Here is a 26,099-nt window from a genome sequence, read left to right on the forward strand (position 1 = left end):
ATGTTGGGTGTCAAACTACCACTAACAGTACAGTTAGAAATCAACGTGCTTCTGGTTGCAGTAACAGTTTTCAGTTTTCTGACCAGATTGTACGGAATACAGTTCCCCAGAGCTGTGGTGTAAGTATTTATTATACAATTATATAGTGTTATGTTATTAAATGTGCATTTTTATCTCATTCATATTGCTAGTTGAAATTAGTAAGGTTTTTTTTTAAGGGTTTTGTAGATTGTCTTTTAATAATTTATAATGTACACACACTTGTAGGGGACGATGTCATGCAATTTTAGTTTTGCAGCATTTATTTTTCTGTGACTGAACAATTACAACACAAGAAGAAATGTTACTACTGTAAGTTTGTTACTAATTACAGCACATCAGTTATTTAAATTCTTTAGTTTCTTAGCTATTTTCACCTTGATTAGTTATTATCAATATTTAACCACTTCCTATTTGTTGTTGTTCTAGCACATAACTTGATTTTTCAGTACAGTAACAATATTCTTTGTAGGTTTGAGTTTAGGATTTTGGGAAGACCTTTCAAACGGCTTAATCTTTGCCATGTTTTGTGTCATTTGGTCGATTCTGACTAAAATGAAAACATTTCAATATTCCTGATGCCCTCTACTTACTGCAATGTATCAGTTTCACTGGAAATAAAACCAACCACCCCAGACCAGATCATTAAAGATGATGCTTTAATCACCATGCTTCTCGGTATTGCCAGTGTTGTTGAGATTAATGTGTATTTTTATGTTTTGTAATTTAAATAAGGTTTTTGTTCATGTAATTAAAACTATCTTTGGTCAAACTTTTTGATGCCAATGTTAGAGCACAGGTTTAATTTGTCTGTTTCCAATTGCAAAACAGTACCTATAAAAACTGAAGGGCTTCCCTGAAGGTGAGGCTCTGACTCTTAACAGTGGTAGTACCAACAACAGGAATTTTTGTTACACACGGATTTACATGTGCATGTGAGTTTAACATGGAGTCAGACTCCATAATGATGCAAAATATCTTTGACTTGCAGGTTTGATGAAGTTTACTATGGTCAGTTTGTATCTCTGTACATGAAGAGGGTGTTTTTTATTGATGAGAGTGGACCACCGTTGGGGCACATGATTCTGGCATTGGGAGGTAAAATCTATAAATAAATTATACATTGTTAAATCTTTGCAAATCTTGGCAACAGAGTGGGCAGTGTGCACCTTCTTAGATAAAACAGTACTCACAAGAGTTTGAATTACGTAATTTACACACTGTGGCATGCTGTAAATGTTTCTTATATTTGTGAAATAAACACCACTAATCACCTTTTTCATATCCACTGTCCAAGTTCATGGAAACATCTGCTAATCACCAATTCTTAAATATAGCTTTACCATTTAACAAAAGAGGAGCACACTATTTTCTCTGTATTTGTTTACTTTTTTTCTTGGTGCCTTGAACAAGACAGGAGAAGACAGTGGTGTGTTAGATCAGAATGAACTACAGTGTCCAAAGATTAACTAGTCTAGCCTAGTCTGTGTGCTTGTGGAAATGTTTAGTCTGTTGTCCTACGGTTTAGAGACATTTATAATGATTGTTTATCTGTTATGTTACCGTTCACTTTTGCCACATCTTATTTTAATCTTGTACTCTTTACAGCCTACCTGGGAGGCTTTGATGGCAATTTTGTCTGGAACAGAATCGGAGCAGGTAGGTAACAAATAATGTATTTGTGCTACATTGTTATAGCAGACAAAAGGAATATTTCAGATGTTTTTTGTTTTTTTTCTTCCTATACATGAGCACTATACTGTATGAGCAACTGCAGTTTTCTGAAATATGTTTTTACATGTTTAAAAGCTACTAATGCTTATGTAAGAAAAGTCATAATAAAAGTAGTAGTTTCCTCATGTTAACTCAAACATCCTTTTCTTTTTCATCCTAGAATACACCAGTAATGTTCCTGTACTGGCCCTCAGAATAATACCTGCTTTAGCTGGGTCACTTTGTGTGCCCCTCGGTTACCTTCTTTTGGTGGATCTCGGATATTCTCATCTCGCTGCGCTTGGAGCTGCCATTCTGCTTATCATGGGTAAATGCTGCAGTGTTTTATAGCTTTTAATTCAGTAGTTTTGCTCTATTTTCCGTTTCCCTTTTTGTGTATTATTCATCATTTAGGTATTTAACAATTTACAGTCTAGGTTATATGTTTTAGAGCCATTTTTTATATTTGTCTTATCTTTAGACAGTCAAAATGTGTAAAGAATCTAACAGTGTATAGGGACTTAATGTGAAAGCAATTCAGAAAGTGGGTTAATGTGTATTTTACAATGAATGTTTTTCCCATAAACACAAAGAATACAAACAAGTTGCCAGTCAAATCATTAAAAGTCATTTTTCTGTATCATTTAAATAAAGGCTTAAGAGAAATAACACATTTTACAAAATATCCCTACTTTGCAATAACTGGAGTTTGTACAATATTTGTATTGTATTGTTTGTATTGTTTTTTATTTTGTGTTTATTATCTGAAATCTTCGGTATCATAAATCTTTTTTTCTCTTGAACAGAGAACTCGTTGATTGTGCAGTCACGTTTCATGCTGCTGGAGTCAGTGCTGATCTTTTTTCTACTGCTTGCTGTTGTGTCTTACCTGCGCTTCCACAATGCATCAAACAGGTACATACTGGCTACAATAGATGGTCTAAAGCTATAAGCTCAACATTCACAACAGTGTGGTGCCCTCTTTTCCCAAACAATTACAGAACATCTGCAAAATGAAAAGTTATCAAACACAAAGGAATTTGTTGCAGCCAACAAATTTATAATGTTAGTAGTGACATTAAACGGTTGTCTTTCTAGTGTTTTTCATTGAATATAGGTTAAAGGATTTGAAAATCATAGCTGTCTGTGTTTATTTACTTTTTCCAGTATCTGGGGTTGTATTTGAATTTGTGTTGATATGAATGTTTGTTATTCCAGTTCTGTAAGCAGATGGTTGTGGCTCATCCTCTGTGGAGCTAGTTGTGCATTTGCAGTGGGGTAAGTACAGCTATTAGACATCATGACTTTATACTTCAAGCAGTTTATCTGTGTACATGTCATTTTGTGTACATGCCTATACAAATATAATCGTAGGATTTGTAATATTTCCATGCAGTGGGTTTTCTACAATTCTTAATTTTATGCTTCTTCTTTGGTCTTTCTGGTACAGAAACATACATTACTTCTAATGTATTAGAACTTAAAGGCAGCTCACTTGAAATAATTTATTTCACTAGAGAGGTGAAGTCAGTTAAAGAAAATATACAGTAAAAGCTCTACAGTGCCTCACAGCAAAGGGCACTAAAATGACATACGCCACATTTAATCTACTTCTTTGGTTACACTTATAAAGGCATCTTAGGCGGTTCAAATAAATACAAATCCGTCTTATTTTTTCAGAGTGAAGTACATGGGTCTCTTCACCTACCTGCTGCTCCTCAGTCTGGCAGCAGTTCACACCTGGAAAGTCATTGGTGATAAAACACTAAGCAATGTAAGATATTTGTGAATAGTGATTATCATCAAAATATCAGATGTATACTACATGGACAGAAGTATTGAGACACCCTTTCTAATTTTTGAATTCACGTGTTTAAGCCACAATAATTGCTAACAGGTGTAATAAATCAATTTTATAAAAGAAATTATAAACTTCCAACTGCAGCAACAGTTTAGGGAAGGTCATTTCCTGTACCAGCATGACTTTGCCCCTTTGAGCAAAGCAAGGTCTATTATTGAGCAGCCTTGTGCAAAGCCTTCTCAGAAGAGTGGCCGTTATTACAGCTAAAAAGATCACAAAGAGGTCACTCGGTTTTTCTTTTTGAAATGGGATGCTCATGGTCAGGTGTCCAAATACTTTTGGCCATATTGTGCACATTGACTTTTAGGTTTCTAACTGCAGCAAATTTATACTTTCTCTTTTCTTTTGCAGGGTAAAGTTTTAGTGCAGGTTGTGGCCCGTTTCCTGGCACTTGTGGTGCTCCCAGTCATTCTGTATTTGGGATTCTTCTATGTACACCTGACTCTATTGCACCGTAGTGGACCACATGACCAGATGATGAGCAGTGCTTTTCAGGCTAGTCTAGAGGTAACGTTAACACAGAGTCAATAAAATTGCTTACAAATTTGTGGCTAAAATTCTAACCCTTACTATTAATACAATATAAAAATTATACAAATTTTTCATGTTTTTATACAATTCAAAATGCTAATTTTGAAATGTATATTTTAGAATCAAAATCAGGTTTTGCACTGCACACAACAGGCTGTCCCTCAGCTTATTGTGTCGGCCTGCGAGTGCTCACTGGCACCAAACTCGTGGTATTACACAATTTACAGTGATTAATCTTTCATCTCTAATGATTAGACAAAAAGTTTCCAAAAATAATTTGCCCTCAAAATTAAAATAGGCATGAATTCATATATTAAAAACTCTTAATGCCGAATGATTTAAACTGCACTTCCAATAAAAGTTATTATTTAATGAGCAAAAATCTCAACTTTGATCATTGGCTTTTTTGAACTATCAACAATTTTCAAACCTTTCATTTACTCAGAATAGTTGATTTTGTAATTTACAGGGAGGCCTGGCGAGGATCACTCAGGGCCAGCCTCTGGATGTAGCATATGGTTCTCAGGTGACTCTGCGTAGTGTGTCCAGCAAACCCGTTCCGTGCTGGCTTCACTCCCACAAAGCCAACTATCCTATAAGGTCAGACATCTGCAGTTTGCTATAGTTATTATTGTGTCTAAGTTAACATGTAAACAGATGGAAATAGCAGATTATGAGCACCAGTGTTCCACTTTCTGTGTGCGAAGGTATGAAAATGGACGTGGCAGTTCCCATCAACAGCAGGTGACATGCTATCCTTTCAAAGATGTTAACAATTGGTGGATTATCAAACATCCAAGCAGGTATTAATAACCCTGTCAGTAACATAGCATCCGACAGTCCAGTAATTTTATCATATCAGTATGCGAAACCAAAATTAAATGTATGTCTAGAACTGAGGTCCTCTGTAATGCAATACAGAAAAAATGCAGTAATTTATTTTCATTTTATAGGCAGAGCCTTGTGGTGAACAGTCCCCCTCAACCGGTCCGACATGGTGATATTATACAGCTGCTGCACGGCATGACATCACGGTTTCTCAACACGTAAGTAAATCCTCACTGTCTCTGACAGTCATAAATACTAGATGATATTACATTCAGGAAAGTTACATTAATGTACGTTAAAGCAGCTAGTTTTTATTGCTTTATGATAATATAGATTCAGGTGTCTGCTGTGAAAGTAACATTAATATGGTTACCATTTGTTATGCAATTCCACAATCCACAACTAGATGCCCATTTAAATGCCTGCTTGTGTTTTGGCATTTTTCTCTTAATCTAGTTGTTTCTAATACCTCACTGTAACTCATTGGCTGCTTGTACCACCCTGTTTTGGCCAGGGGGATTTGCAGACCTGCATGTGCTCCCTATAGCACCTGTTTTGACTTCTATTGCCCTTGGGTGTAAGAAACTAAATGTGTAAGTGTGTGTTGCCCTGACCAGGGTGTATTCCTGCCCTCTGTCCAGTGTTTCTAGGTGCCACCCCACTGTGACCCAAAACATAATAAAGTGATTAATAAAAATGAATAAGTAAGTGTTTTAGCTTTATGGTGACTCCAAATGCAGAATTTGGAAATAACTGCAGGAAAGAATGGCAGAATTCCACTCCACTACAGGCTAGTCTCAGAGGAAACAAAAACTCTTTTCACAAGAGTGGGTTTCATATACATTTCTTACAGGCTACAAATGACCCCAGGCTTCAGGTTTAAAACCCCTGTTCTAATGGAGTAAATGTGTGTTGTACATTTTAGGCATGATGTTGCAGCTCCCATGAGCCCTCACTCTCAGGAAGTGTCTGGTTACATTGATTTTAATGTGTCCATGCCAGCCCAGAATCTGTGGAGGGTGGTGAGTATCATGTAATAAACCACTTAACATATGCCATTTAACAACCAGGTGTTGTGAAGTCATGACTATTACTAGATTTGGAAATTAAGTGTTACTAATGTCATTCATATTCACTGATTATTATAGTTTTGTTAATCACTAATATTTTAATCATAATAATAATGTAGTGTAAAATCAACTTCATTTCCATTTATAAACACGCTATAAGTTTGTAAAGCTAAAGTTTAAAAATTCAAAAGTTTTACTGTTTGTTCTTTAGGACATTACAAACCGGGAGTCAGACAGAGACGTGTGGAAGACTATTCTGTCAGAGGTTCGGCTCATCCATGTCAACACGTCTGCTATACTAAAGGTTCGTCGTTAGTGTACACACATCTGTATTTATACAAATAAGGCAATATTTAGTTACAATAAGTAGTTTGATCTTATACCAGTTACCCCACAAACATGCTAAAACATTTAATATGAATGAGTTAAACATATTGGTGAAGGTTTGATGAATAATTTTGGTCTTTTAATAGAACTGACAAACAGCATCAGAGTTTTATGAGTTGGGCTCCACAGGCACCACGGTGAATATGTACATGCACAGATCTTATTTGGCATTAATCCTCTGGCATTAACAACAAAACTACATGCCAGGAGTTTTATTTTTTGAAATGTAACAATTTTCTGCAGATGTTAATTATACTTGCATGTCGCTTGAGCTTAATAATGTTCTGCTTGTTCTCATGCAGATGAGTGGAGTGTCTCTTCCAGACTGGGGTTTCCATCAACTGGAGGTGGTGGGAGATAAGATCTTTAAAGGCTACCAGCAGAGTGGAATGTGGAACGTTGAAGAGCATCGATATGGCAGGAGTATGAGATTCTCTTTCTTTAAGAGCATATCCGTGTCTTAGTGAGTACAGAATAATTGCAAGATTTATCCCTATTTTTAATCCTATCATTAGTGTTGTTACATCAGAGATTTTATTGTTGATGTTTTTATTTTACACATTTATAGAAAAAGAAATTTCTGTACACAAAAATAGGTCTCCTGTGTGTCTGTACAGTAATTTCACTGTGTCCTCTACAGGTCAGGAGCAGAGAGAACGAGAACTAGAGCTTAACACTCCCACACACACTGACTTCAGAAGAAATCTTACATTTATGGCCAAGTTTTTGGAGCTGCAGGTACAAATATCATTTTAGTAACATATCTGACTTAATTATTTTAAAACTATACCAGAGCCATACAAGACCTGTATATACATGCTGCCTTTGAGCCACTACAAGAAAATAAAAAAAAGGAGTTTAGCATGGGTTGTATTAAGAAAACACAAAGCCTGTGAGGCAGCAGATAATTAAAAGAACAGGATTTTGGGGGCAAGACACAAAGTTCTGTGGTTATCTTTTATGTTTTAAACAAGCACTCATTTACAATTTGTGCATCACACATCAGGCTTTAGCATAAGAAATTAAAAGCAACCTGAATACAGTCTGTTTACTTATTATCAGTTAAAAGAAAGCAAAACATTTTAAGCTCTTTTTTAAAGGAGCACTGAATTAGCCTGGTATGAGGAACTAATAGAAATGGTAACATGAGGCTGCTTTGTGTCATGGTGTCCATTATTTTAACAGGACTGATTGCTGTCTCTTACATGTTGCTCTGTGTGTAATAGTGGAAGATGTTGACTCTGAGAAATGAAGAATCTGAGCACAAGTACAGCTCCTTACCTCTGGAATGGATCACCATGGACACAAACATCGCATACTGGCTTCATTCATCAAACAACGTATAAAGAGTTCATAAAGTTCTCTCTTAACATGTACTTATTAATATAAGGGGGGAATTGTATCATTATGATGTAATATAAAATGTACTTTTTTCTTTTTTAAGGCTCAAATCCATTTGTTGGGGAACATAGTTACCTGGACTTTTGCAAACCTGGCTCTTGTCGTGTATGCAGCCCTGTTTTTAACCTATTTACTCAGGCGAAGAAGAAAAATAGAGGACATTCCTGAAGGTACAAATTACAAGTGCATTGGTGTCATGTTACCATGACCCTGACCATGATAAAGTAGTGGTAAACCATGAAAAAAAAAAATGTAGATAAACAGCAGTTTTTGCCCTTTTTTTTATTACAGCCTGTTGGGAGCAGTTGGTGTTGGCTGGTGTGGTGTGTTCTGGAGGATGGGCAGTTAATTACTTGCCCTTCTTTCTGATGGAAAAGACATTGTTCCTGTACCACTACCTTCCAGCTCTTATATTTCAGATTCTGCAGATACCTGTGGTTGTGGAACACTTGTACACTTACACACTGAGGTAACACTAGACAACAACAAAAAAAACCCCACAATATTTTGGTTTGTCTGTGTAGACTGTAGACTTTAATTCAACATGGCTTTGTACTACAAGGGTTTCCATGGCTGTGTGTGTGTTTTTTTTTGTCTCTTCAGATCTCCCACTCATCAAAAGGCGTTTGGTGGAGTAATCCTGGCAACTTTGTGCTCAGTGTATCTTTGCTATCATACCTTCAGCCCCCTCACATATGGCCAGCCAGAGCTAACTTCAGAGCAGCTGCGCACACTGCGCTGGAGAGAGAGCTGGGATATTCTTCTACGAAAGCGATGAGTCCTGATTATAGAACAGAGATGAAGGAAAAAGACTTGAGTCTGATAGCAATAGAAAACAATGACTTCATTATAAAAATCTTAACATAGGTTAAAAATAGCAGACCCACCTTTGTCAATAGGATTTTATAAGCAGGCAAGAAGAATGTCCAAGGTTTTGGAGACTAATGTCGAAGAGACTCGTTCACAATAAGTAAGAATTAAATTAGAGGTTTCCAAGTGACTATTATCAAAATGTCAAATGTGGAGTGGTGCGCTTTGTGAGGCTGGGAGGTGTTTTGATATAAATTCCTATAGTACAGCTGTTACATTGTGAATAGCATTGGATGTATCAAGCAGCCTGCCCGCAAGACAATTAAACATGATTGAACAGTTTATATTGTAACAGCCAACTTATAAATTAAGTAGATAATAAGTAAGTAAATAAGTGAGCTTTCAAACTGCCATCATGTGCACATTGTTAAAAGACTTAAAGAAAGTAAATTAAGCAGCAGTAAGGGTACTAAGTTTCAAATCATTAATCATACAATAAAAGTAGAATTATGTAATTAACAGTCCAAATTAAGTTTGAGAGGACAGGCGATTTTTTGCCAAAAATGTTTTAAACTGTAATAGTTCCTGGTTGCTAGTAAACTGACAATAATATTAATCTTAGTACTGTACATGGGGCAAAATACTCAAGTCCTTTTAGTATGGGCATAATGTTACCCACATGCTGTGTTTACTACCTGTAGTCTGTCTGTACTGTTTACCTGTGTTTGGGTAACGCCTAAGAATAGAATGTTTGTACATTAGCTGCTGAATTTTACAAAATGTTCTATTCAGTTTGTTTTTAATTTATGATAAAATTCTGTTCAAAACTGAACAAATTTATAATAAAAGTAAAATATTTTTCATTTGTATATTTATTGTACATGGATTTCTTTCTAAGCAAAGAAAGCTAGACATTTAGCACATCCAGCAAGTTCTCACAGAATATAAAAACGTTAGTCTCTTTGAAAAGATTTGAGGTTTGGGTTTCTTAGTTTTTATCTGATTAATTTGTTATTAAAAGGTTTCTGTGTAAAATTTATTGTACATAATTTATAACTGTAGGTAGCTCATTACTTGGGTAAAAGTTTATCAGAAATCTGTTTGAAACAGAAAATCTATTATTCACCTTTTTTATCCTGAGTTGAGTGAGGAGAGAGTCTTTAACTGGTCTCGCCAATGCGTCTGCCAACGCAGCAGCTCAGCTTCCTGCTCTTGGCTGAATTTTTGTACTTTCTCCAGTTCCTTCATGATCTTCTGCTCATAGCTCTACAGTCAAAAAGATCCCAGCAGTCAGCAACACCAACATTACAATAGTTTAGAAATAGATTAAAGATGCCATACTGATTGTGTTCATTTACCTGATGCAGTGCATTTCGAACCTCTATAGCCTGAAGATGTGCCATAGTGGTTTTAGCTGTAGTGATGCTGGCTGTCTCTCGCTGTTGTTGGTTTTCAGACGAGTCATCGGTGGCTTTATAGTAACGAATTCCTGGCCAAGTTCTGTAAAATATATTTGCCATAAACATAAACTTAAATCATGTTGGCCAAATAGTAAAGCTATTTGCTTAAACACAAAAAAAAGACTAATGTGCTACATGTATTAGCTCATTCATATCCCTTCGTGACCAAATGTAAATTTTACAAGCCAATTGCACAACTGGCATCTATTTTATACAATAACTGGTATTTGCTGCTAGTATAATATGACTTTACATGCACTTTTTATCGTTTGTCCGAATTCCAACATAATTATTTCATCTTCGACATATGTGCTGCATCTTTACACCAGCCAGTGGCATACAGAAGACCATGCTACTCTCTCTATATGGTTCTGTGGTTCATGTTGGCAGTTTTGCAGCAGCAATGAGGTGGTTCGTCAACCAGCTGTTCCTGCTGTGCCACCTGAGTCCCTTACATGCACTTTTGAGTTCATTAAAACACCTCAAATCTAGATTTTTAAATAATAACGAAATTGAAGTGTTTGATTTGGTAAAAAGTGTTAACAAAACAAAAATCAGTCTGTACCTGCTCCCTCTCTCAAATAAAAAGTCTTTGTCCTTCAGCAGAGTACCAGCTAGTCTATGGTGAATAAGGGGTGTGATTTTTTCCTGTTTTGAAACTACCACTGCAAGCAGAAAGTTCTCATGTTAGAAAACAAACATTCCAGTTGATATGCATTAGCATAATCCCATCCCAGGTTACCTACATCCACCTTGGACCTCACTGGGCATCAGGATGTTGTCCAATTGAAAAAGCAAGTTCTCAGTCAATGTGGCGAGAACAGTCACAAACTCGTCTGCATTCTTCATAATAAAGGCCTTTGGAACAATTCAGAAAGAATTAAAGAAATCCACAAATAATGGTTCAAATTGTTGGATTAACGGTGTAAATTGTACCTGGAGTTCCAGTCTGTTAAACTGAATAGCTGTTTTCTGTTCATCATGCCTGTTGTCTTCAGCTGTAACTAGACGGTTCAGCTCTTCCTCACAGGCTGGGTGGCTTAGACGTACACGCAGTTGACTGCTGTGTTCTTTCTATGGTGGAGTACAATTAATACTGCAGTTTAGTATTAATGGATATATCAAAGTTCAATAAGTTTGTGGTCTGTACCTATTTTCTGTACCCTACACTAAGAAAGACAATAATTAATTTGCTAAACAATAACTGACAAAGACATCATTGTTCAGTTAATGGTGTTGACTGGTAAGGTCATTAAAATTTATTTTCAATGGGTTTGAACTGAACTTAGAGCAAAGGTACGGATCTATATGCACATTAGAGCTAAGGCCCCTGATTTGAAACTCATCCACAGTGCACAGGTGCCATTTTCTTTCACAGAATGTGTGCTGCCAATCTAATCAAATTTTTAGTCTCACTAGCCATAGTGGAAGATTTTTGTGTGATAAAAAGACTCGACCAGAAATATTGTCCTGAATATGGGCTAATCAATGTTGGGATAAAAGGACATTTGTATACATTTTACATTAGGCCTCATTTAATTATTTCAATAACCACTTGCCTTCTTTTGCTCACTTTGTTGTTGAGACATTTCAAACTGTTGGTGAATGAGCTTCATACTCTGATTCAGATCCTCCAAATGCTGGTCTTTCAGTGTTGTGAGTAGTGCTTCAGGCACCTGAGAAACAAACTTTTCAATTGTCTTCAACTGCTGCTGGAACTCTAGAAAGAGAATAGAAACCAATGGCTTTAACATGAGACCTCATTGCTAGTTAATCTGATAGCTAGAGTTAAATGCTGACCTTGCACACAACCACTGTGGTACTCTTCAGTCTGACTCTGGTAGACAAGGAGTCTCTTGTTTAACTCCTCAGCACACTGTTCAAATGTATCCTGTATGTACTGAGGTCGGCTTATTGGGCGACGCTCCTTCTTTTTGTAGTAGTCCTAATGATGGAGTAAATAGATCTGATTATTTAAAGACTAGTTTTGGATTTGTAGCAACCGTTTACTGTTTGCTATTAACATTCTAATTAATTAAGTACCTCAGCCATCCTGAGGAGACCATCATTAGCTTCCCACAGAATACTGGTGATGAAAACTTTGAAAGTGACACTAAAAGAATACAAATTACTTAGAAAAAACACAAAAAAACATGCAGTGCTCATAAGAGTACTTACATAAATTCTAAATGTGTTTATATATACAGAATCAGTAGATGCAGAAAAAAGAAAATTGTAAATGTTGTTCCCATGAGCACCTGAATAACTGGATAACTACTGAAATCTAACAGTGATTGTAATATGAGTGCACATTATCACATTCTTTGCTAACACTTACAGTTTTTGTTGGGCTTCAGGTTTAGAGCCAAACACTTGAAATCTCTTATCGAAGCGTGTGGGTTTGGACAATCTCTTCACACTGAAAATAACAGTAGTATAGTGCAATAAACAGTTTGCCTATTAGCATCACAAGTGCTGTCTACTGTGTTAAATAACCCATGTGATTATTAACCTGAGTGAGCTGACAGACTCAGCTGATCTCCTGTGCAGGGTCTCCACACCTGATGGGATCCAACATCTGGCTGACTTTTGACCTGACCCTGCAGGAGAGCTCGGTGCAACAGGAACTGATGACCCAGAAAAGAAAAAATAACTACAAATAACTAGTAAAATAAAGCTAAATGGTTTAATTATTGGCAACAAGCTAAGTCTCAAAAATCATACAGCAGCTAGAAATCTGCAAGTGAGGGCACAGCCAAAAACCAGAGGCAAAAAACCAATACTAAATAAAAACAAATGTTTAACATCCATGTCAAGTCACAAGAACTTGACTAGATAAACAAGCTAACAATAACTACTGTGTAAATCAGATTTACACAGTGCTGTAATGATACTTGTTTGTTTAGAGGTTTTGTTTCCCTTACCACATTTACTGCAAAATCAACTTCTAGTTCAACATTTTGAACAGACCAGTTGAAGGTGGGAATTTCGGTAGGTATGACTTAATTGCCAATAAAATAATGAACAAATGTGGGATAATGCATTTGTAAAAGTTTCTTGCTTTACCACCCTGTGATGGAAAAGTTGTATTAGACTTTTTGTGCATGAAATGCTACATACTATTAATCTACTATATACTATTTACTACTAAACATTAGGATGAAAAAAATTGCAGGCACCTGTTACTGCTGTTTGGCCTTTCTCCCCTAGATCTCCACTGACCATTTGGTTGGCTTGAGGTTTGCTTATTCTAGAATTTGAAGAGAAAGTAAACGAGAGAGCAGATATACTAAGTTTAAATTGGTGTTCAATTACCTTTATAATTTTTTAATAGCACTTGCAGTGTCTGAATGAAAAAAAAAAAAAAAAAAAAGTCTTTTGGTAAATGTTTTACTCATTCACTTGAGTTCTGTAGTTTTGGTATTTACCTGAGCAGCCCTTTGATCACTCCCAAAGCAGCATCATCCACGAAGGCAGTTCCCATGCGGCTGGGCTGAAGAAGAGAGTCCTCATCAGGGTTTTTCATCTTCTCCTGCATACGGGACCGTGGCCGAGCAGCCACAGCAAATGCCCCCTGCAATGGAGTGTCAGGCACTGGAACAGCCATATGGTGGTCCTGTAGTACAATACAAAAAAAATTTCTCATTTTAAAGGAGATTGTAATTAGTATAGAATTCTGTACAGACCAGTGACTGATAGTGGTGCAGCAACATACCAAATAGCAGTTGAGGTACTGACATCTCTTTCGTAATTCTTCTATTAGGTATGTTGTTAAATTAAAGACATCGTCTGATGTAACTGCCTGCAAAACATTTACATTTTAGATTTTCAATTAGCAGTTAGATTTCATATGTAGTTAGAATATATCAGACATAATTTTAAAAGAATAAGATAAAACAGGTCATTAACACGGTCAAGAAAACATGAATGACTGAATAAAAAGTAACATTTTTTTTTTATTTTTCTATATTTGCATGAAGCGTAGGTACAGAGATGACTGAAGGCAGATCATTGTTTATGGTTCACTGTGCAAGTGTTGTTAAAATGTCCATCATTAACATTACACATAATTGAAATGACTGTAAAAAGGACTTACCTTTTTGTCTGGACAAGGTTGACTGTAAGCATCAAGCATTTCTTCCAGTTCAGTCATCCTATTGTTGATTGTTTTTTTGTGCATGTTGCTCTTCATGACCTGCGAGTGAAGACATTGTTAGAATGATCTACATGTTTTCGTAAAAAAATCCTAACAACCAATAAAATTGTTGAAAATACCTCTGCTTTAATTTTGACTTGTGTATTTGTAAGTACTCTTTGAATTTTCTCCAAGAAGATCAGATCTACTGTCAGACACTGACACTTCTCTTCAGCCTTGCTGATTATTTCTTTTGCCTGACCAGATAAACAGGGATATCATGTTTTCAATTGTTCTGCCTCAGCTACTCATTCAACACTGGTGCTTTACTACTCAACAGTAGTACTGTCAAATTTAATTTATGTCATTATATAGTGTTGTTACCTGTTCCAGGCTCTTGGACTCTGTGACCTCCATGTCCTGCATTAATGCCTCGTCAGCCAAATCAATGCGCTTAGCCATTTTCTCTAAACGTTTTTGGTAATTCTCTATCTCTTTGGGTGTAAAATTTCCTCCTTCAGAAAACAGCCTTAAAAAAGGTATAGTGACCACTTTTTCTGATTTGTTATTGGTTCACAGTTACAGGGGTTGGACAAAATAACTGAAACACCTGGTTTTAGACCACAATAATGTATTAGTATGGTGTAGGGCCTCCTTTTGCGGCCAATACAGCGTCAATTCGTCTTGGAAATGACATATACAAGTCCTGCACAGTGGTTAGAGGGATTTTAAGCCATTCTTCTTGCAGGATAGTGGCCAGGTCACTACGTGATGCTGGTGGAGGAAAACGTTTCCTGACTCGCTTCTCCAAAACACCCCAAAGTGGCTCAATAATATTTAGATCTGGTGACTGTGCAGGCCATGAGAGATGTTCAACTTCACTTTCATGTTCATCAAACCAATCTTTCACCAGTCTTGCTGTGTGTATTGGTGCATTGTCATCCTGATACACGGCACCGCCATTGGATGCACATGGTCCTCCAGAATGGTTCAGTAGTCCTCGGCAGTGATGCGCCCATCTAGCACAAGTATTGGGCCAAGGGAATGCCATGATATGGCAGCACAAACCATCACTAATCCACCCCCATGCTTCACTCTGGGCATGCAACAGTCTGGGTGGTACGCTTCTTTGGGGCTTCTCCACACCGTAACTCTCCCGGATGTGGGGAAAACAGTAAAGGTGGACTCATCAGAGAACAATACATGTTTCACATTGTCCACAGCCCAAGATTTGCGCTCCTTGCACCATTGAAACCGACGTTTGGCATTGGCACGAGTGACCAAAGGTTTGGCTATAGCAGCCCGGCCGTGTATATTGACCCTGTGGAGCTCCCGACGGACAGTTCTGGTGGAAACAGGAGAGTTGAGGTGCACATTTAATTCTGCCGTGATTTGGGCAGCCGTGGTTTTATGTTTTTTGGATACAATCCGGGTTAGCACCCGAACATCCCTTTCAGACAGCTTCCTCTTGCGTCCACAGTTAATCCTGTTGGATGTGGTTTGTCCTTCTTGGTGGTATGCTGACATTACCCTGGATACCGTGGCTCTTGATACATCACAAAGACTTGCTGTCTTGGTCACAGATGCGCCAGCAAGACGTGCACCAACAATTTATCCTCTTTTGAACTCTGGTATGTCACCCATAATGTTGTGTGAATTGCAATATTTTGAGCAAAACTGTGCTCTTACCCTGCTAATTGAACCTTCACACTCTGCTCTTACTGGTGCAATGTGCAATTAATGAAGATTGGCCACCAGACTGGTCCAATTTAGCCATGAAACCTCCCACACTAAAATGACAGGTGTTTCAGTTATTTTGTCCAACCCCTGTATATGTATATATGCAAGGTGTTGCAGATAAACTAATAAACTACAAAACATTTAGTAAAGACAATGAAAATTCTGAAATAAAAAAATGAACAGATAATATACTCAAACCAAATAAATCTAGAAACATTGTTTATAACCAATTACATGCAGATTTGAGTTACACTTTTTCTTGAAACATATGTGAGACTTAATTTACCACTTTCTGGAGAAACAACCAAAACTTAAGAGGAAAAAATGACTTACTTGAAAGATTTCATAAGTTGTGCATTGGCTTCTCTAAGACCCTCAAATTTGATCTCCAGATTTTGTCTAAACTGCCTCTGTGATTTCTGTATAACAGCCATGTGATCAACCAAGCTGGTCTGTAGTGAAGTACTAAGTTTAACCAGCCTGTTAATCACAATCACAAGTACATTATCAGTCATGCACTGTAAAACCAAAGCTAGCATATAACACACAGTAAAATAATTTTTAAATTACGTTAATTTAATTGGGGGATCACAGAAGTACTTACTTATCAGACTTGGTAGCAGTGATCAATGTCTCCTCCATTTTGGAGATTTTAGTATGAAATTCCTTCTTTAATGTGTGCTGGTAAGCCTGAAGATCTTTAAAGTCATTTTGAAAATCAGTTAAAGCCTGTAGAATACCTTTGCAGTGTCTATCCACTCGATCTCGATGTAAGATCAGTTCAGCTGGAATCATAATACAGACATTAAACAGTAGTATTAAGTAGCATCAAAAATACCATCACCTACAAACTGTAACAAGGTAATTGTACAATATTCTGATGAGTGTGTTTGGCTTTTTAGGCCATATCCACTGCTATCAGGTCCATAAAATAAAACATACAGCCAATTTCCATGGACAAAAATAGGCAATACCTATAGAAGCAATTTATTTATACTTTATTGTATAGATACTTTCCAACAAAGGGCTTGATTTAACCATATAAGGAAATAATAATGAACAAATAAAAATGTGCACATTGTTTAATATTGACTATATATATATATTTACATTTTTAGCCGTTTCAGCTGACTTGTAATAATATTGTTATTTAACTTTACAATGGGGACATACTTGCTCGAACGTTGTGGATGTCCATCTCGATTCTCCTGGTTCTTGGCTTGTGAAGATGGAGGCGAAGGTCCAGTTCAGACTTTAGCTCCTGTCTCTTGGCTTCCATGATGGCCACTGTATCATTTAAAACCCAGTGATATCTTTGTTCCAGGTGATTAAAGAACTCCTCTATAACACTACAACATTGGCACAGAGAGCTTACTTTAGGAAATAAAATAAATATATGTTAAATGCCATAATTTATTAGCTTTGAAAATTTGTTCTTACACTTTTTGTAATTCGATTATGAGAGTTTTTGGATAGAAAGCTTGCTCCAGTTTCATATTGTTTAATGTTACTTCATGATCAGATTGAATTAGAAAAGCCTGACAGTTGTACACATTTCCCTTTGTGGTAATGAAAGTTTCATTGGCTTGAAAATGTCTGGACTCCTGTCGAGAACAATCAGGTTCCTCCTAGGAAAGAAAACAATATTGCATGTAATTACAAAAGAAAGGCAAAAATAACACAGTGATAATAGGCTAGAAGGTAAAGCAAAGAGTGAATTAATATAATATCTACATCATTGGGGGCAAAATCCAGGGAGGAGTGTGTTTGAGGATGATCCGTCTGAACATTTGAGCAGGGTTTTTTCTCCAGATGTACTGAAAGTCTCTTTTTCTTCATGTTAGATGTATGTCTAGCATCTGACACAAACAGTTAGACATCAAGTATACTTAACAAAATGGCAAAAAAACAAGTGAAAAATGGAAATACTAAATTTACCAAACATAAGAGAAGGATAAAGGATCCGCAGCTCTTCATGGTTCTGAAATATATAACAAAAAGTATTAGTTAAATCTGCAATGTATTATGTATATACTGTATGTAGGGAAAACTTCATACAGCTAACATACTGAACTGTACCTGAGTATATACTTCCTTGACGAAAAAGTATCGACTGACCGATGAGCTGTATGTACGTAATTCTTCAAGGACCATTGCAGGGTAACTCTCCACGGTTTCAACCTCCGCTTTATATAATGCAACATACCTGTACAATATGGAATTAGTACTATTTAGGTTATTGAGTGCTACAACTGTGAAGCATTCCCCTATCCTTTAAGAATTTTCAAGTGTGAACCCTGTGATTCCAGAGCCAGCCATACCAAAAGCTTTGCTTTTTGGGTGAGAGGAATTTCACTGCTCTGATGACCAAAACAACCAATATTCCCAAACATGGGCATTTGTATGGGATGTATCTTATGTATGCAAAATAAGGTGGTCAGTGCCCTCAATCTGGGCATTTTTATATTCTAAATAAGATAAAGTTGTAGCAGTACAACACAGACAAACTACTACTTGATTACCCATTCTTAACCTCCTCCAAAAAGGTTAGTGTCTTCTCCAATGCAGTTTTAAGGGTGTCCTCTGTGCTTTCCTGCCTAAGTTTGTCCATCAGCAAATCCAGTTGAGCCTCTTTCTTCTGAAGAGACAGAACACAGGCCACTTTAGGCTCATGCAAAAGCAATGAACACATTTATAAGTATTATATGTCCACAAGAAATGCTATAAAAAACAGTATAGAATTTACAACCAACTAGAGTTGTGGTCAAGACCACATCAACTCCATGTCTAGTCCAAAATCAGAAGCCAAGATTGAATTTTAGTCTGAGACCAAGTCTTCGCTTGAATTTACCAGGTTCCTGTCTTAATGTTTACCTTGTCATGGCGCATACATGCAAAGAGAGTCTAAAGTGTGAAACAGATTCCATAATGTCATTAGCCTGGGTTCTCTGGCTTTTTATAATAGAAACAGCTTTGGGGTTATGACATTTTTGGAAAAACAGTTACACTTAATGATTCATCTTTAAGAACATTCTAAAGTAATAAATAAAGTTGTTCTAATTTAGCATGAGATTAGCAAACAGCCTATATTAACTATGTTGCCTATATTAACTATTATGACATGAAAAAATTCAAGACCAACTTGTAGAGTGTACTTGATCTTACTTGGTTTTGTTGTTCGTAGGTGTCTCGGACCTCATCTAGAAGATCCTGCAGATGCTGGTCTGTCTTCTGCAGCTTTGCACTGTGCTCCTCCCAGAGTTCAGCTGCTCCATGCAGGAACTTGAATAAAGACTTGCACATAATGCCAGCAGTCTTGGCTGAATCCTCAATAGCTCTCTGTAAAATAAGTCAAAATCAGATCCAAAGCAGATACTAAGACTCGATCAGTGCATGTCTAATGCTAACCAGGTGGTTGCTGTATTATATGGTTACACTAATGTGTGCTAAACTTATTCAGGAAATCCTTACACAGTACATTATAAACTTACATCCATTGCTGCTAACTGTTCCTCTGCTTGGGTCTGGAACTCGTCAATAAGAGGTAGCAGCTCAGCATTAACTATCTCTTGTATTTCATCTGAGGTGAATCCATAGGTAGATACTTTATTCTGTTTGTAACACAGAGGGACATTTTACTCTTTTTATTCAAACAAATATAACTAAAACATTACATTCCTTATTTGGTTTACCCTGAAGCATTCAATTTCAGACAGACAGACTTGCCCGGTATCCTCAAAAGATTTACGCAGTTTTGTCATGGTGCCACTGTGCAAAGAATCTAAAAATGGTAAAAAAATAGGCACACACAGTCAACAACGGACAGTTAAATTATGTCAATGCATATAGAATAGCAAAAGCACATTCTTACCTATTTGCTCATCAATGGAACACAGAGAGAAGTACCATTCAGCAGCTATTGATTTAGTGCATTTTGGTGGAGTCATAGCTCTATAAACAGAAAATTCAATTTTAACCTATAATACTTCACATAATACAACTTTATCTTACCATTATAAACATGCTGCAGTAAGTTTCAATTCCTAACCTGATTTGCTCAAGGACTCTGAGACGCTGTTCACTGTAGATTTGCTGGGTGGTCTGCATTGAATTCAAAGTATCTTGTACGGTATTGGGGTTCTGAATTTCAGGGCTGCCAATAAAACTTCTGGAGATGAAAGATGACAAGTCAGTATATTTAATTTGTCCTTACCGTGACTATTTTGAATAATAAAAAAAACGTATATTTCCTCCTATAAAAAAATGCCTGTGTTAAAAAAAAATACATACATACTGCCCTATTATATAATGCATATCATGTTATATTCCCAACTGTAGTGTTCAGAATTTTTTTTCAATTGAGAAAGCAACAGTTTGTCTTTATTTTTTCAGCTATTGTGACTTGGTTAAATGAAATGATGCAGTGATATGATGAGTGGAGGCAAAACAAAAAACTGCTCAACTTTAAGTCGAAATGGTTGTAAAACATAAAAACCAAAAACTTTTAAAAGCAAATGAGAAAAAAACACTTTTAATAAACATAAACATGCATACAAAGTTAAATACACTTAAAAAAAAAAATTAAGAGGTAGCTTATTGCTACATGGCTAGATAGGATCTTAGGCATACTAAAAATACTGCATCAGTGTACTACATATTGCGTTTTATGGAAGTGCCATAGTATGTGTAGAATGCCCTTTACTACACAGCCATAATGGCTTAAAACTGTCTTACAGTGGACTTACTTGAATTGGTTGACTGCAGAAAGCAGTTTGATTTTCTTCCAATCCTGAAGTTTTGCCTCCCATCTCAGGTGGTAAGAAACATCTTTTTGCAGATGCTTTTCCATCAAGTTTAAATGCAGTTTGGTGACAGCTCGTCTATTTGCCAAGAGTGCTTGATTTATCATCTATGAAAAAAAAAGAATTTTACACCCCAGTGTATGAAAAATATCCAATAACCATTTCTGCAACACTTCATAAATCAGGCCTTCATGGCAGAGGTGCTCAATGAGAAATCATACCATGGCTTCATTATCAATAAGTCGGTGAACATCACAGGGCATTACGTAACTGATTTTTTCAAGTTTTAGAGTGTATTTCCGTAAGAGTGCTGAAATCTGAAATAAAACACAGAAATAAACAACTCCTAAACGTACTGATTATACATGTGATGATTATAAGAACAGCATTTGTATATGCTACCTGTGATGCACGCTCAGTCTCATATTTGAGAAGTGTCTCATCCAACTCCTGTATACATTTTCTCCTCGTAACAGATTCGTGGCTCACAACATCCCAAAACTCATGAAGATCCTGAGTGACAATAAAGATAACAACTCTCACTAGCTTGTAAACAGAAATAGTAAACAGTACTTGAGTATCATTTAAAATATAAACAAAAGCTCTAAGAACAGGGAAAGATTAAGTAATTCTGCACACACTACACATGGACAGAACTAGATCAATATGCTAGACTAGTATTTTTACATTACACACACCATCAGTACACACAGCAAAAAATAATACATGCCACATAATAAAATACTGGTGCCCCCCACCTGATAACTAAAAGCTTCAAAATCAACAAAGCTTTCAGTCTCCTGCAACATTCTTTCTACTTTATCATCATATTCTGACAGTTTGAAAATGAAATCCTCTCCAGTCTGTATAAATAACTGTTCATACTCCTAAGAAAAATAAGGAAACAGACAATGACCACACACCAGTCACAATATGAGCATTTTCACAAATCCATCTTCACTACAGAATAGAATATCATATACCATACTGAGCACAGAAAGGTCCCTCTGGAGCTGAGCAAGAGCTTCCATGTGATCCCTTTGTTTTTTCTCCATAAGTCTCTCAATAATGTCTGAACCGGTCTTTGCTGAAACTGTGGGCAAAAGTTCACAGAGATACAGCTGAATGCAAATTTTAGACACTGCAGATTAAATTCTAATTCTAAATGAAAATAACATATTCTTAACATGGAACAAACAAATATGACATTTTTATGGCAAATTTTAGAACAATTTCTATTCTTCCAATATTACATGTACTGTAACTTTTGCACATGACACACTGGTAAACAGTCATGCACAATCAGTGTGCAATTAAATGTGCAAAGGTTTGTGCTTCTAGAGACTATGTGGACTTATTTTTTTTACTTTGAATATGAACAAAACTTGGCCAGGACTGTCTGAACTTTTAAAACTATAAAAAATGATGTGAAAGAAATCTGGGCTTTGAAGATTAAATACAAACACTACCAACCAACTTTGTCTGGCAACCCACGGATTTCTTCCGAATCATCCTGGTCTCCACTCTGTACAGGCCTTAGGCCTGAAAATAACTGGTTCCTGTTGAGCCACATGTTGCACATTTAAAATACTGAAACATATGACATTTAAGTGATACATATATGCACCTGAGTGAAAGAATGTTTGCATAAGTTCATCTTTACCTATTCCACAGTATTTAATAATAGAACATGAAAATATTAAATGTGTTATTGACATGGCACTGAATAGGGAGTTTAAACATTTATCCTGTTGTTACAATATGTTTGCTTAAAATTGGGCTTTCCAGCTTTGTAACAATACCTTATGGTGATGTCTTCTGAGCATTGCTGAGCTCCAGTGTGATTTCTTAAAGGATGCTCTTGTGTTCCTGTATCTGTGTCTCTGCTCAGGGGATCATCTCCACTGAGACAGCCTGCATTTGCAGCCCGCCTTCTCCGAGTTTCATGAAGAGATAGTGACAAATGAACCTACAAAAGAAACAAAAACATTTAGCATTTAGCAGACGCTTTCATCCAAAGCGACTTACAATATCTAAATACAGTGTGAGCAATTGAAGGCCTTGCTTAGCAACCTAACCACTGAACTACCACTGCCTTCTTAATCAGCTGCTAATGGAGTAGTTTACTCATTGAATATATTTTGCAGCATGTGGTTTATGTTTGGCCTTTAATAGATAATCTTTAGATTGTATCATAAATTGTAATGGGAGCATACTATAAAAACATGACTAAATGTCTGACCAATTCACCATTAAGTCACATATTCACATGTTGCACATGTTAAATATAATAAAGCTTATTTCTCAAATATAAAATCTCTAAAACTAAAAATACCTTTGTCAGTCCATTATAAAATAGTGATAAAATAAGCTACAGCCACTACAGCCAAGTTAGGCTACTCCTTTACATGAACAAACTAGCAAGACCCTTGTTATTATGATCACTGTGACACCAACTGTCACTAAGTTGCACAATAAAACAACCATTTCCAATGTTTAAAACCAAAATAGCTTTATACGAGTTAAGAAAAAAAGCACTAAATTGTACAATGTTGCTCAGGAAATTATGCAAGATGTCATTTGGAAGTCTTGTAACCTGTTGTAATTTAGGTGGAACTGTTCTAAGCTAATTCTAAGCTAATTCAGACAGGTAATACACTGTACCTGGGAGGCCTAGCCAATGGGAGGTGCACTTGTCAGTCTGCTCTCAGTGCCGGTCCCAAGACCAGATTGCAAAGTTGCATCAGTAAGGGCATTCGGAGTGTGTGCCAAATCAGGTATGTTGACCAGAATGATCCAAGGTGACTCCTAATCAGGGCCGGCGCTAGGGGGGGGGCTGAGGGGGGCATGGCCCCCCCAAATTGTGTCTTTGCCCCCCCAAATTGTGTCTTTGCCCCCCCAAGCACAATGCAAGCAACGGCTATTTTTAAAATTATCTCTGAACCAATCACAAAAATGCATTTTGTTTTACAGTGTGAAGATATTTCCTTGCTTATTCCTGATTGGCTCTTTGAGTCATATAAAAATCGGCAGACTGCCCCAAACAGTTCAGTTCGGCAGTATATGTTCTGTTAGTGTGAGCGAGAGGCAGGTATACTGGTAAACACTTTTTTTTTTACAGAATTAGTATTCTTTTGTTTTCTTTATATTTTAATTTCCCAATAATATAAATATTCTCACTCATTCCTATTTCCACGTTTGAATATTCTCAGTCTGTGTGTAGGTACATTTGTCAGCTTTGACTTAAATTTGTATTAAAGCCTTTCAAGAAATAGAGTTGTTCTATTAGTAATGGCAATTTAATTAAGGGGGCGTATTAAAATGAAATACAATTAGATAATCTTTTTTTATCCATTTACATAATCAACATGTATTTTTTAATCATTGGGTTTTAAGTTTAAGTTCGAAAACATGCATTTTTATTTCTTTACCTCATACATCACTTTAAGCCAGTATCAATAGCTTGGCTGTCATCATTCATGCACAAATCAAGCCTTGAATATATTTCTGGCTTCAAAAACATGACTATCAACATGCCCCCTCATTAGGTTTTACTGCCCCCCCAAGCAAAGCAGTCCAGAACCGGAGCAGCCTCAAAAAAGTCCTCAGTAAAACAGTAGTAGTAGCTTGTTATGGAGCTGATTTTTATCTGGTGATTTGGGCAGGATTGTTCAAAGTCAATAATGAAAAAAAAGAACAAAGAGATCTTGTATAAAATCCTACTTCCATTCACCAGACAGCTAAGAAGGAAGTGTGTCTTTTTAAAATTAAGCCAACAAATGGCACATTGTGGCATTTATTTACGTAAAAATAAAAAAAAATAAAATAATAAATATTCTTTCAAGGCAATGAAAACGTCAAGCAGCTACAAAATACAGATTTCATTGATTTACATGTTTGTATGGAACTCTTTTAAACATTTTACCTAGTGAGAACACACTAAATGCTACACAACACGTCTTATACTTGATTATAAGTCTTTAATTATCAAAAAAGAAGACGTGTTATATAGCATTTGTTGTTTTAAATATATATTTAAAAGTTTTTATCTGCTTTATTTAATGATATGAAATTAACTTAAAATCCACACATATTTGCCAAAGCTTGTTTTGACATACATATAAAAACATTAAACAAGTTAAAAGACAGTTTTTACCTGAGCATCAAACATATGTCTGTAGACTTTTCCACTCGGAACCACTCGAGTCTCAGCCATCGTTGCGCTAAGGCTAACTGTAGCAAATGCTAACTCAAATATCTAATTACAAACCGATTTCAGCTTTTTAAAGCAGCATTACATACGTTCCTCGAGTTGAGGCCAGACTCCAAAAACATCAACTTAGTGTCTTCAATAATTTAATTGAAAGAAAGCACTGTGTTTTAACATAAAAGTGAAGTTATTTAACAGTGCAGTAGCTGCGCTGGTGTTTTATGTTGCCCTGGTAACAGAACATAATAAAGAGGCATTAAGTGTAACGGTGAGCTCCAGCAGGTGGCGCAACTTTCCTCCTCTATATAGTGATGTGCGATATTCTTTTTTTACTTATAAAAGCAGTTTGTTTAGTCATGTAGGGGAGAGCAGTGTGTCATGATTTATGCGTAAGGCATTTATTACTGTAATGAACTAAGCCTGAGGTTTTCTCTCAGCCACTCTTTCTCCTACTGCTACAGGTGTTCGGTCTCAGTCACGTGACGGTTCCACACAGCAGGAGGAGAGATGTGAGCATGTAAGATGTGAGAGGAGAGGAGACTGTACAGACATGGATTCTACTTTCTTATGAAACGGGATATATTCTATCACATATAACGAGTAATTTGTACTCGTTATATGTGATAGAAATTTGACCAAATATATCGTTTTCTGTCTGAATGTTTGTGGTGTTTCTGCGCCATCATGTGGATCTTTGCTGAGGTAACTTGTCCGGTTTCTGGCTCGGATTAGCTCGGGAAGATTTACTATATAAAGAAGAGTAAATAAACATGAAACAATGTGGCTGCACCTCAACAGCGTCTGTACAGGAGCTCAAATACTAAAGAAAATACAATTCAACACGTTTCCATGTTGTGTTTTGAGCACTGAGGCAGATCGAGTGATTCACGAGAGGAGAAAAGCAGCGATTTACTGTTAAACCGAACAGTGAAGGAAACACAAGAAACCGGGAGGTTTTATACGAGCTGAACGTGTTTTTACTACTTAAAATATGATGTATATAAATCACACACTGAACACAATATGGCTGTTTTCTTCTTTTGATAGAAGCAGTTGAGAGTGCGGTGCTAAAATACTCCTACATGGATGATAAACATGTGCATTTATTATCG

At 36.5% G+C, this 26,099-nt stretch overlaps 2 protein-coding genes across 4 annotated transcripts; one reads left to right on the forward strand and one right to left on the reverse strand.

Moving 5' to 3' along the window:
- Positions 1-8,608, forward strand: pomt1 (protein-O-mannosyltransferase 1). The gene is made up of 19 exons (XM_063017927.1): positions 1-119; positions 1,031-1,137; positions 1,648-1,698; positions 1,934-2,080; positions 2,559-2,667; positions 2,971-3,030; positions 3,433-3,526; positions 3,965-4,120; positions 4,614-4,744; positions 4,852-4,947; positions 5,098-5,190; positions 5,898-5,994; positions 6,254-6,346; positions 6,732-6,852; positions 7,070-7,167; positions 7,656-7,769; positions 7,874-8,000; positions 8,122-8,299; positions 8,434-8,608. The coding sequence occupies exons 1-19, from the start codon at positions 1-3 to the stop codon at positions 8,606-8,608; spliced, it is 2,166 nt and encodes a 721-aa protein (XP_062873997.1).
- On the reverse strand, positions 8,336-24,993 carry ccdc180 (coiled-coil domain containing 180). Of its 3 annotated transcripts, XM_063017921.1 has the most exons (38): positions 24,934-24,993; positions 22,580-22,746; positions 22,251-22,336; positions 21,761-21,870; positions 21,536-21,664; positions 21,180-21,290; positions 20,999-21,094; positions 20,721-20,884; positions 20,024-20,143; positions 19,847-19,926; positions 19,668-19,756; positions 19,467-19,586; positions 19,141-19,314; positions 18,498-18,613; positions 18,055-18,181; positions 17,914-17,956; positions 17,710-17,834; positions 17,416-17,603; positions 17,149-17,324; positions 16,580-16,760; positions 16,309-16,455; positions 14,620-14,764; positions 14,376-14,492; positions 14,197-14,295; positions 13,816-13,902; positions 13,529-13,716; positions 13,280-13,350; positions 12,613-12,727; positions 12,439-12,519; positions 12,144-12,213; positions 11,901-12,045; positions 11,660-11,820; positions 11,037-11,174; positions 10,847-10,958; positions 10,666-10,765; positions 9,999-10,140; positions 9,767-9,906; positions 8,336-8,611 (listed from the first exon to the last, which is right to left on the reverse strand). In XM_063017921.1, the coding sequence occupies exons 1-37, from the start codon at positions 24,991-24,993 to the stop codon at positions 9,772-9,774; spliced, it is 4,515 nt and encodes a 1,504-aa protein (XP_062873991.1). In that variant the 3' UTR covers positions 8,336-8,611; positions 9,767-9,771. The 3 variants fall into 3 exon arrangements, 2 of the variants coding, with proteins under 2 accessions (XP_062873991.1, XP_062873992.1); XR_010015588.1 differs by lacking the exons at positions 8,336-8,611; positions 9,767-9,906 and having other exon boundaries at positions 10,053-10,140; positions 10,843-10,958; XM_063017922.1 differs by lacking the exons at positions 20,999-21,094; positions 21,180-21,290; positions 21,536-21,664; ... (2 more) ...; positions 22,580-22,746; positions 24,934-24,993 and having other exon boundaries at positions 20,024-20,115; positions 20,721-20,816.
- Between the last annotated feature and the right edge of the window lie 1,106 nt (positions 24,994-26,099).

Source organism: Trichomycterus rosablanca, chromosome 21 (assembly GCF_030014385.1).
Source record: "Trichomycterus rosablanca isolate fTriRos1 chromosome 21, fTriRos1.hap1, whole genome shotgun sequence".
Classification (NCBI taxonomy): Eukaryota; Metazoa; Chordata; class Actinopteri; order Siluriformes; family Trichomycteridae; genus Trichomycterus; species Trichomycterus rosablanca.